The sequence below is a fragment of the Otolemur garnettii genome, unplaced genomic scaffold (genome assembly GCF_000181295.1).
Source record: "Otolemur garnettii isolate 467f Iridium unplaced genomic scaffold, OtoGar3 scaffold00018, whole genome shotgun sequence".
Classification (NCBI taxonomy): domain Eukaryota; kingdom Metazoa; phylum Chordata; class Mammalia; order Primates; family Galagidae; genus Otolemur; species Otolemur garnettii.
The window spans coordinates 24356578-24368492 of NW_003852413.1; the positions used below are offsets into that span (position 1 = coordinate 24356578).

The 11915-nt window shown below is 55.6% G+C and overlaps 1 protein-coding gene across 1 annotated transcript; it reads left to right on the forward strand.

The window, feature by feature from the left end:
* The first annotated feature begins 7436 nt into the window (after positions 1 to 7436).
* On the forward strand, positions 7437 to 10578 carry NEUROD2 (neuronal differentiation 2). Its single transcript, XM_003786422.2, has 2 exons — positions 7437 to 7627; positions 8756 to 10578. The coding sequence occupies exon 2, from the start codon at positions 8761 to 8763 to the stop codon at positions 9907 to 9909; it is 1149 nt and encodes a 382-aa protein (XP_003786470.1). The 5' UTR covers positions 7437 to 7627; positions 8756 to 8760; the 3' UTR covers positions 9910 to 10578.
* Positions 10579 to 11915: the final 1337 nt, after the last annotated feature.

The window sequence follows — 11915 nt, forward strand, 5'->3', positions numbered from 1 at the left end:
TTGCAGGGTAAGGGACACAGTTGATAATAGGGAATAAGAGTGTGGACTCAGCAGTCAGGCAGAACTTGGTTCAATTCCTGGAGCTGCCGCTTACTACCTGAGTGACCTTGACAAATCAACCTCAACCTCAACTTCTCTATACTTCAGTGTCTTGACCTCTAAGTGGTGGTTACAGTAGTTCCTCCCTCTGACGTCTTGACAAGAATGAAGTAAGATGAAACTTGTGAAGCCTAGTGTCTGGCATAGAGACAGTCACCATTGTCATTATTACATTGTTATTGCAGAGAGCTCTGGGGCCCCAGGAATAGGAGGACCCTAAGGTGGGAATGGATTTATTGTGTGACACCAGGCAAGTCGTTTCCTCTATGGTTTCTTGATCTTCAAATGTGAAGTTGGTCCATGAGGCTCCTACCCCTCAACTGTTTCTCCCCCCCCCCAATTAAAAAGTATCCACCCTTGCCCAGCACAGTGGCTTACACCTGTAATCCTAGCACTCTAGGAGGCTAAGACAGGAGGATTGACTGAGCTCAGGAGTTGGAGACTCATCTGAACAGGAGGGAGACCCTGTCTTTAAAAAAAAAAAAAGTATCCAGGGTGGTGCCTGTAGCTCAAGGAGTAGGACGCCGGCCCCATATACCAGAGGTGGTAGGTTTGAACCCAGCCCCGGCCAAAATACTCCAAAAAAAAAAAAAGTATCCAACCTTTGTGGGAGGGAGTCTTTTCTGGGTTCACTGCTGGGGCTGAGCCAAAAGACCTCTGGTTAAATTGAGACCCCTTGCCTAGACTATGACTTCCACACACACCCTGCCCCAATGGATCTTTCAGGCTGCCCTGTGAATACCAGTACCACTGTGGCATGGGTCACCTGTACCCACTGTCAGGCTGAGGTGTCCCCTGCACATTCACACCAGGGACAAGGGAAGCATAAGGGAACTGTCAGGTATCAGGCCTCCAAAACTCCCCAGCCCAGACCCCTGGCTCTGATTTCCAGGGGAGGAGATTGGGAAATGTCCAGTTCACAGGCAAGTCCACAGTACAGCTGCCCAGAGGAAAGAGAGCCCAGGGTGCACCCTGTCCTGTACTCTTCCAACTACCCTGTTCTGTGAAGTCATTGAGGAGCCCACCAAGGCACATCAGTCAGAAATTGGTCACCCTGAGAGTGCACTTCATAGCCTGATGTCCTTTGGTGTCCTCCCATGAGTGCAGAGGTGCAGGTGAATGGAGGCACAGGTGGTACTGTTCCCATTTTACAGATGGGAAGCAGAAAGTTACATGATTTGACCAAGGTCAGGACGCTGCTGAGTCTGGTGCTGTTGCCACCTCAAGCTCCCTGTTCATCTGCCTGCCTTCCTGTGCAGACCCTGGGAACAGAGCTGGGAGGGGGGCAGGAGCAAGGCATGTCAGCTGCTCCCATGGAAAACTGGCAAGAGAAACAGAAGAAAGACATAGTGACAAAGAAGCTCCAGGAACAAACCTTTCTTAAAAATAAAGTTGATCCGGAGCTTGAGGTGAAATCAGCCACATCTGGTGAGGGCTGTGGGTTGAGGCAGCCCTTTTACACCTGTAGCTCATGTCAAGTTTATTACAGTCCTAGCAGGCAGATCTTACTGTAATTATCACACCCATTTTACAGAGGGGAAGGCTGATGTTCCATGTCAGTGCTGGAATTGGTGCAGGGCTAAGGAGTAAGTAGGGAAGGTTTTAAGGAGTGGCTTCCTAGAGATGTGTGCCCTGCCCTGGCTGCAGCCTTCCATTCTGGGGTGGAACTGGCACCTCCTCCAAAGTGACAAGACAGGCCTTTGGTGCCACATCCATATATAGAGAACATTCCCTGTGCTGGGCTCTCAGTCTAGTTCCTGCTTGTGCATTGTGCGGCCCAGAGAGGCCTCCTGGAGGAGGTGATACTTAGGCTTAAAGGGTGAGGAAGGTGGAGAGGGCGCACATAGCCTGAGTAAAAGGTTAGGCATGAGGCTTGTGAAAGTGGAAACAATTTAGAGCTTCTGAAGACAGAGGTGAAGGCAGCAGCCAGATCAGGGGTGTCCCCCAAAAGCATGGCCTGATCCTTAGGGTGATGGGGAGCCACTGAAGGTGCCTGAGTAGGAGAATACCATGTTTGGATTTGCATTTTGCACAAGATTGACAGCCTTGGTCATATGAAGGAAGCCAGAGGAACAAGGGCCTGTGGGAAATCAGGGCCAGCTTCCTGGAGGAGGAGGGCCCAGGCACATGAGACAGAAGGGTTCTGAGAGATTGGGAGTGACATCACCAAAGATGAAAAGGCAGCAGGAGCAGGATTCTACCATGTTCCTGGACCTCATCTCTCAGGGAGTTGCATATACCCCATACTGGGGTAGGAGTGGGTGGGGGATAAGAAGAATGGAGTGTCTGAGCCTGCTGGGTCAGGTGCTATGGGGACCTGGACCTCAGGACCAGAGCCTCCTAGCACCAAGCCTTCGCTCTGAGGGCCACTTTGGGGAGAATCTGTAACCTGCCATCCAAGTCCACCTCCCCATGCTGAAATTTGTCCAAAACACAAGGGCAGGGTTGAGGAGTCTGGCCTTGACTGAGACACTGCTTTAGGAGTATCTCTGAATAAAGTCTCTAGGACCCAGACCCTCTAACCCAGCCAGGTGTTAATGCAACAAGCATTTATTGAGTGCCAATTCAGAGCTGCAGAAAGCAGCATGGGACTTAAAGAGACAAAACAAATAGCACCATGACCAAGCCAGGGAGACAGACAGGTAAATGGATCCTAACAGAGGATGGTAAGCTGCCCTGCCTAGGGAGGTCAGGGAAGACTCCCAGGAGGAGGTGTCCAGGAAGCATCTTGGTGAGGAATGAGGATGCATTTAGCCAAAGGGAAACTCAGGGACCAGTGCCCATCAGAGAAGGAGAAGTCAAAGGTTATCAGAGCAAAGGTCACTCCACTTTCAGAGCAAAAGAACAATTCTGAGAGAGTGGGTTTTGCTGGAGGACAAGTGGGTCTACTCTATTGTCTTTTGTCCCAGTTTAGGGGTGGGGCAGGGGACAAGGACACAGCTGTGATCTGACCCAAGACCCTCAGCATCATGCTTGGCCCATCCATGCTCAGGTGGGGTCTAGGCCCAGAGTGGGGAGCCCAGGAGCAGGCAAAGGAAGTTGAAGAGAATCCTAATAGTGAGCCTGAGAGCAGGACAGGAGGTCAGCACAGAGAAGGGGGCTACACCTCACTGGCCCTCCCCTCCCCCTCCCCATGGCACCACAAGGCACGCAGCCGCATATCACCCGTGCCAGCCCTCACCTCCCGGCAACGTCGCCGCATTCTCAGCCACGCCATCTGGCGTGCCCGCCGCTCCCCAGCACACTGCGACGGGCAGGGAGGAGGGGGCAAACGGGGCAGGTGCCCACCCCACAGCCAGGAAGAAGCTGCAGGTCCCCCTCCCCCAACATCCTTTGGACTTGAGGTGGGGCAGGGGGCTGGGGAAAGGGGTGACAGGTGCTCTTTTGCTTTAGGAGGAAGCTTCAAGCATCCCGAACTGCTGAAACAAGCACTGTCTGGGCAATGCCAGCCTGCCCCGCCCCTCCCAGCCACCCCCCACAGCACAGCTAATGCCAGGAACACAAGCCCCTCGAGGATCTCCAAATTCCTGTCCTTCCCCTCAAATCTGAGTTGGAGGTAGGAAGAACAGGTGGCCCCCTCCCCCATGCCTCACTGGTTCTTTATCTGCCTGCCCCTTCCACCTAGGGAGGCCCCAGGAGAGAGATGTCTGGCTGTGACCAGGGCCTGGACACCTGGGTTTGACCCACCTGCTGCCTGTCTCCCCAAGCCTGGTGCTTTGGTGGGAAATCAAGTCTCTCTTTCAGCACATTTGCCCCCACCAATCTTATGGGGGGGGTTGCAGTGACTGGCTAATTCTCCTTCTGGGTGTCAGAATGGAGTGGAGTAGTTACAGATTTGTGTGTGTGTATTTATTTTGGCGGAGCAGGGGGTATAATGCAGCAGTTTCATAGAACATTCTTGCTGTCCCCTGAGCACAATTCCCCTAGAGTGCTCAGGAATGACCTAACCCTTTCCTCCCTTTCTCTCTACTCCACCTCCACACTTGCAGCTCCCTTCACCCCCTGCCCCCCAGGACCTGAGTCTGTACAAAATGGCTGCCACCCCTCTGAGGCAGCCATTTTAGGTGCCCAGACTGTGGCCTCCCTTGGGATGGGGCTATGTCTCCATGGGAACCTCAGGCCCTTGGCTCCCAGCTCCCCCTGAGAGGAGTAAGTGGCAGAAATGGGGTCTTCTAGGCCTGGCCAAGGTGCCCACCACCCCCCTTTTTCTCTTGGAGACCTGGAGGGGACCAGGCCCCTCACCAACTCCCTTCCCCCAATGCCAGGGGGAGGAACAGATGGCATCTCTGGGTGTCCTTCTCCTTCCGTCTCCTTCCTTCCATTTCTGGCTCTTTCTGTCTCTCCGTCACTGCATCTCTGCATCTCTGGTGCAGAGAGGGGCGCGTATGTCCCTGCGTGTTCATGCTTGCTCGTGTGTATGTGGACACACGTGTTGTGCCTCTTTCAAGCCCATGTCTGAGGCAGGCCCATCCCACACCTCCCTCTGTTCCAATTTTCCCCTGGTTTTTATTGTATCTTCTAAAAAAAAAGTTGAAATGTGTTGAGTGAGAAAAACTTGTTCCATTTTTCTGAAGGAAGAAAAAGACAGGGGCAGGAGACAGAACTAGAGGGATGAAGTTCTCTGTACCCCCAGGAATCCCCCACACCTCAGGCCTCCTTTTCTCAGGGATTCTCAGACCCAGTCACCTGAGGTCGCTCCTGACAGGCGACCCAAGGGATAGGAGGATTCTCCCTCCCCCCCAAAACCTACCCAATCCTGAATGAGTTTCTGCCTTTAGCCTGGAGGGGCCTGTGAAACCTCTGGTGGGTTTAACCCCACCCTCAGTGTCCGAGGGAGAAGGCAGGTTGTATCTCTTCCCCAGGGAAGCATTCATTCACTTGCTCATCCATTCACTCACCCATTAATTCAACAAAAATTCCATTTTTATATAGACAAAACCTTCTGAATGTGTGTAGGGTGGGGTAGGTGCAAGAAATCAATCCTGTAAAGCATGTTATAGTTTACCAAGTGTTTTAATAAGAGCTGGTATTTATTGAGGGCTGACTATACTGCTGAATTTGTGCTAAGCTCATTACATTTAATATCTCATTGATACTAACAGCAGCCCTTTGAGGGTGTGGCACAATTATCCCCATTTTACAGATGGGGAAATCAAGACTCAGAGAAGTTATAAAACTCCCTCAAGGCATTCAACATTTTTTAAAGTTGGTAATCAGAGTTGGCCAGGAATCAGAAACCCAGAGCAAGTGCATGGAGCCAAAATAGCATGGAGCCAAGAGACTAAAGGAGAAGGGCTAAGAGAATTGAGGACTCTGCCCTCAGTAAAGGGACAATAAAGCCTTAGAGGTTGTGCCCGATCTGGGGAGGGGGCTGATCAGCACTCCAGAGTCTCTGCCCCTACCTAGGTCCATTCTTTGGCCCTTTTCTCTGCCAACCCCAGAGAGCCTCCATGGATGGGATTCACCTCCCCAGAGTCCATGAATGGAGGAAAACTGACTGTAGGCTTCTCATCCTTGGCTACCACTGACAGATTGTGGGTTCCTAGGAGGAGCACTTGTCTGAGAGTCAATTACCTGAGTTCTAGAGCCAGTTCAGTGTTTCACCTCTGTTCCTAGGTGACTCTGTTTTCCTCCCTGGGCTTCTGTCAAGGGGCAGATCCCTGGGCAGCACCAGCACTCGATTCTCCAAGGCCCCCTTAGCCTTTATGTGTGTCTCTGTTTAGGACTGAATTCCGTCCATCCCACATCAAATCAGTGTCTTCCCAGCCTAAGGCTCCCTCTTGAGGCCCCTAGAGGGCAGGAACTGTATCCATCCAGAGGGAAGGTCCAGTCCTCCTCTGGCTCATCTTTCTACTGCCACAGTGCTGGGCACATGGTTGACATTAAAAGTATAATTGAAGTTGGATGGTCTATATCAGCCAGAGGGTGGGGGGAGGCAGAAAATGAGGGTCTAAAAAGCACAAATGGCCAAACTAGGGTGTGGGCAAGGGTCTCTCTACACCTGGCTGTGATTACCTGGTCACACGCCACACTCCTGTCTATTTGAGTAGGAGTGTGTATCCATTTTCTGCACCACAGGGTGAGGAACAGGTGTGTGTGTGTGTGTGTGTGTGTGTGTGTGTGTCTAAGGCTACCTCCCTCAACCTGTGCCATTTGCATCTGTGGCTGGCCCAGTGAGAGGGTTGAAAGGTGAGCTACAAGATAAAACAGCAGTTTCCTACCTTCCTTATCAAAACACCTGTCTGACCTACGTCCTCCTGCCACTCTCTGGGTTAGTGTCAGTATTTTCAGTATTTTTTGCAAGGGGAAGAGAATGCTCAGGTCTCATCCAGGAACTTTAGGCAGTTCCCAGCCCAGCCCCTTCCTCCTCCTTCAAATAACCAGGTCTGAAGGCCCAGAGAGTGCCTCTGGTGGGATGGTCACCTGTCTGACAGGGGGAGGACACGAAGGGGGAAAGTAAGAGGTTTCTGGGTTAGAAATCTAGACTCAGGTGGTTACATAGACTTATTCACCAGTTCCTCCCCACCCCCACCAGAATATACAGATACCCCCAACAACCAAAGAAATATCTCCCATCAGTTAACTCCACACAGACACACACACACACACACACATGTCCCCACAGACACACACACGCCCATGCAGAGGCACAGACATCCAGGCAAATCTTTCCCTTTCTCTGTCTTTCCCTTGGTTTGAATTTCCTTTAGCCACATATGTTGTGTGTGCGTGTGAGGGAGGGTGGGGGAGGGGCGGACAGGGATGAGGGATGGCCTGGTGCCAACATCTACCTATGGGGTTTGGGCCAGGGACACCCCCATGCCTACCCTGGGAGGGGGCCTCAGCTGTCCCTTTGTGGCCATAGGAACCCTCCTGGGGTGTGGGGGCAAGCACAGAGGTCCCTTCTCCACACCCCAGAGTCTGGTCCCTGACCCACCTTTGGGGCATTCAGGAGAGGAAATGGACAGAGCAGGACCCTGGTGGGAGCCTAGAATTGGCCATCGGGAAATCCCAATTTCCAGCCTTGCTACCCCATTGTTCCCATATGGGGGGGCTCCATATGGGGGGGCAACTCCTCCCACCTCCCTCTCAATCCCTGCTTTCCCTGCGTTGGGCGGGGAGGGGAGGGCGGCAGAAATATTTATTTATTTCCTTTATTTATTTAATTTTTTTTTTTTTTTTTTTGGAGTAGAGAGTGACAGATGGCGGCGGGTCCCGGGGGAGCGGGCTCTCCCCCAATGCAGACGCATGCCAATCACCGTCTCTCATGTGATAGCTGCTGCCCGTGACGTGCCAAGCCCATATGGCCTGGCATAGAGGCTGGTACCCCGCCTGGTAGAGATGCCACACTCGCTCCGCGGCTCGCACGGCGCTCTGAAGACGCCGGCGCCCGCCGCCTTGAGGAGCCGCTGCCCCCGCTCCCTGACGATGGGGGAACAATGAAATAAGCGAGAAGATTCCTCTTCTCCCCCCTCTCTCTCTTGCCCCCTCCCCCTCCCCTCCCCTCTCCCCTCGACTCCTCTCCGAGGTAAGTTGTCCGAAAGGGAGCTGGATCTGACCCGCCGGGTGCGAGGGGGGTGGCTGCTTCGGCCGACAGCAAGGTCCCGAATCTCCCCTTCCTAGGAAGATGCCCCCCTCGCTGGTGGACCTCGGAGGCGCCCCAGGTTCTCTCTCCCCGTGGGGCTGCCTCAGGGGGCTGCAGAGAAGGTGTCTCTGCCTGCGACGGGCTAGGGGGGAGAAAAGCAGGATCACCCAGGTGGGGGACGCGAAGAGGCCGAGACGGGAGCCTCCCCCCACAGTTGTCCCGAAAAAACCTGCGACCTTTCCCCATAACCAAAAAAAAAAAGAGAGAGAGAGAGAGAAGCAAACAAATTTGGATTTTTTCCCCTCAATTCCGAAATACAACGAGATCTGAAGAGCCCTGTGGGAGGGAGGCAGTTTGAAGGGGGAAGGGGGTGACTGACCGCAGGGGAGACGGACCCGGCTCGCTTTTCTTAGTCTCCTCCCCACACCCGGCTTCTTCAGTCCTTGCCGCCCGGAGCCGGCTCCAGGAGCAGGGGACGCTTCGGCTAGAGGAGACTGATCCTCCCGCCTCTGAAATTGGGGCTGCGGGGGTGGGGGCCGAGCAGGGGGCGGCGCGCGGCCAAGTTGCAAATTGGATTAGGGAGCGTGGGGGTGAGAGCCACAGGAGGGGTGGGTGAGCCAGGCCGAGGGACCTGGGCCACTACAGCGGCGGTGCGGGGCAGCTGTCCCCACCCGCGGCCGACCATCCTCTCTCCACCGCCGGGAGAGAACAGGCTTTCAGGGCGGGCGCGCTGCCTCTTCTGGCAAAGATATCTGGTCCCGAAAGCTCCCACTCGGTCCCCGCCCTGACCCTGAGAAGAACCTGGTGCGGGGAGCGGCTCCCCATTAGAGCGAGGGGCGGAGCCGGGGCCCAGAGCTGGGGAGAGGGCCTGGGCCGAGATTCCGGGCGGGCAGCCGGGTAGGGCTGGGCTGGCTCTGGGCGGGGCAGCGCAGAACGTGGGCACCCAGGGAACCCTGGGCAGGAACCCTCACGAGACTCGGGGGTGGAGGCGATTGGGGGGGTCCTCGTGACCCCAGCAAGCCCCTCACTCTGTGCTGTCTGTCTCCCTTCCCGCCCGCCGGGCGCCCTCAGGCACCATGCTGACCCGCCTGTTCAGCGAGCCCGGCCTCCTTTCGGACGTGCCCAAGTTCGCCAGCTGGGGCGACGGCGACGACGACGAGCCGAGGAGCGATAAGGGCGACGCACCGCCGCCGCCTCCGCCTGCGCCTGGGCCGGGGGCTCCGGGGCCCGCCCGGGCCGCCAAGCCAGTCCCCCTTCGTGGAGAAGAGGTGCCAGAGGCCACGTTGGCAGAGGTCAAGGAGGAGAGCGAGCTGGGGGGCGAAGAGGAGGAGGAAGAGGAGGAGGAAGAAGGGCTGGACGAGGCGGAAGGCGAGAGGCCCAAGAAGCGCGGGCCGAAGAAGCGCAAGATGACCAAGGCGCGCCTGGAGCGCTCCAAGCTTCGGAGGCAGAAGGCAAACGCACGGGAGCGCAACCGCATGCACGACCTGAACGCGGCGCTGGATAACCTGCGCAAGGTGGTGCCCTGCTACTCCAAGACGCAGAAGCTGTCCAAAATCGAGACGCTGCGCCTAGCCAAGAACTATATCTGGGCGCTCTCGGAGATTCTGCGCTCCGGCAAGCGGCCAGACCTAGTGTCCTATGTGCAGACTCTATGCAAGGGTCTGTCGCAGCCCACCACCAATCTGGTAGCAGGTTGCCTGCAGCTGAACTCCCGCAACTTCCTCACAGAGCAGGGCGCAGACGGCGCGGGTCGTTTCCACGGCTCGGGCGGCCCCTTTGCCATGCACCCATATCCGTACCCGTGCTCGCGCCTGGCGGGCGCACAGTGCCAGGCGGCCGGCGGCCTGGGCGGCGGCGCGGCACACGCCCTGCGGACCCACGGCTACTGCGCCGCCTATGAGACGCTGTATGCGGCGGCGGGCGGTGGCGGCGCGAGCCCGGACTACAACAGCTCGGAATATGAGGGCCCGCTTAGCCCCCCGCTCTGTCTCAATGGCAACTTCTCACTCAAGCAGGACTCGTCGCCCGACCACGAGAAGAGCTACCACTACTCTATGCACTACTCGGCGCTGCCCGGCTCGCGGCCCACGGGCCATGGGCTAGTCTTCGGCTCGTCGGCTGTGCGCGGGGGCGTCCACTCGGAGAATCTCTTGTCTTACGATATGCACCTTCACCACGACCGGGGCCCCATGTACGAGGAGCTCAATGCGTTTTTTCATAACTGAGACCTCGCGCCGCCCCCTTCTTTTTCTTTTGCCTTTGCCCGCCCCCCTGCCCTCAGCCCCTCAGCGCAGGGACACCCCCACCTACCCCAGCGCGGGGCGCGGGAAGCAGGCCGCGGGTCCTGCCGCTCTCCTGGGCAGCGCAGTCCTCTTACCTGTGGGTGGCCCGTCCCAGGGGCCTCGCTTCCCCCGGGGGACTTGCCTTCTCTCTCCCCAAGGGGTTCTTTCCTCCTTTCTCCCAGGGAGTGATTCTCCAGGGACCTCTCTCCGGGTGCTCCCAGGAGACACCCCTCCCCCATTCCCAATATCTTCACTTTGGTTTTCTCCTCCCGCTCCTCCTCCTTGCAGGCCCCAAGGCTTTGGTGAGGGGGCAGCTGAGCTGTGGGATGCGTTTTTCCCCTTTCATTATTATTGTTATAAAAACAGACACCCAGCTGCCGAGGCAGAAAAGAGCAGGGCATCCCCCCTTCTTGAAGAGGGCAGAAGTCAGGGTGCCGGAGCACGGGCCTGGAGCGCCCTCACCCAACCCCGAGTCTCCGCATTTTGGAATTTTAATTTTGGCGGGAGGGGATGTGGATTGAGAGGAAAGAGAAAGGCCAAGACAATTTGTAACTAGAATCCGTTTTTCCTTTTTCCTTTTTTAAAACAAACACATACAAAAAAAAAAAAAAAGCTAAGAGGCGACGGAGGCCGAACGCAGAGTCCGGATCGGAGAGAAAACGCAGTAAGAACTTTTAGAAGCAATAAAAGGCAAAAAAAAAAAAATACTACTACCAATAATAATAATAATAAAAAGACACAAATATCTATGCAAGGAGGTTCTGACTGAGCCTATCGGCCCGGCCCGGCCCTGGGATGCCCCTCCCGGCCCGCGGGCCGCCCCGCCCCAGAGCGGATCTGTGCACTTTGGTGAAGTGGGGGGCCGCGCTGCCCCCTCCCCTCCCCAGGTTCTTACAATCAGTGACTCGGAGATTTGGGGCCCCAGTGCCACTGCCCTCCCCCGCCCCGTCCCCGTTGTGCATCATGCTGTTTTTTAAAAACCTGTTTCCAAATTTGTATGGAATGGCAAACTGTTGGGGGGTCGGTTTTGGGGAGGGAGGGTTTGCATGAGAGACACACACACGCACACCACACCGCACGCACAAGCAGGCCGGGCACAGGCGTCTGGGGCAGAAGGAGGTGAGCTTGCTGGCTCTCCCTCCCCGAGGTTACTTCCGTCCCCTCCTGGGGGCGAGGGGGTGGGGACGGAGACCTGGGAGCAGCCTCACACCAGCCGGGACTGTGCCTCGGTGGGCACCTGACGCTTGGCGATTTCAGGTGTCTAGAGAGGGTTTTTCTTTTTGTTTGTTTTGTTTTGTTTTTTTGGGTTTTTTTTGTCGGGTAGTCCTCTTGGTTTATGCCAAGGGGTGAGACGGGAGAGGGCTGAGGGCTCCTGCTGGAGGTTTCCTTCAAAAGGGGCAAAAAGTGAACCTCTCTTCACAGGAGACAGGGGCTCAGGCATCTAAACACACGATGCAAAATGCAAACCCACAGGGGACACACCCACACACTCACCCACACACTTACGAAATTTTACCTTCCTCTTGTAGTGAAGATGAAACTCCCGTCGGACACCCGAAGTGCATTGCGTGTTTCTGTTCAGTTTATGACGATTAATAAATATTTATGTAAATGAGATGCAAAGATGGACCCAGTTTCTCACAGTGGCCTCATTTCATTGAGGGGGTAGAAGAGGATTGAGTTGGGATTAGGGCGAAGGAGTCAGTGTCAAGTGACTGTGCAGAGGCCAGAGAGAGGAACCCCGGACATTCCTGGTGGGATTCCCACCGTGCAACCCCCTCAGACAAACGGAATAGGCACAGAAACAGCTATACTAGCTGTCCCTCCCAGACCTGACCCCAGACTCTCACCAGCCCAGCACAAAGGCAATGATAGCTGGGTCTACACTCCTACGGACTGTACACACATACCTCCCCTGGAAACAAAGTATCTTTCATCACTGAAAAAAT

Bases quoted from the DNA above. Each gene is read 5' to 3' on its own strand.
- NEUROD2 (XM_003786422.2), top strand. From the start codon at position 8,761: ATGCTGACCCGCCTGTTCAGCGAGCCCGGCCTCCTTTCGGACGTGCCC.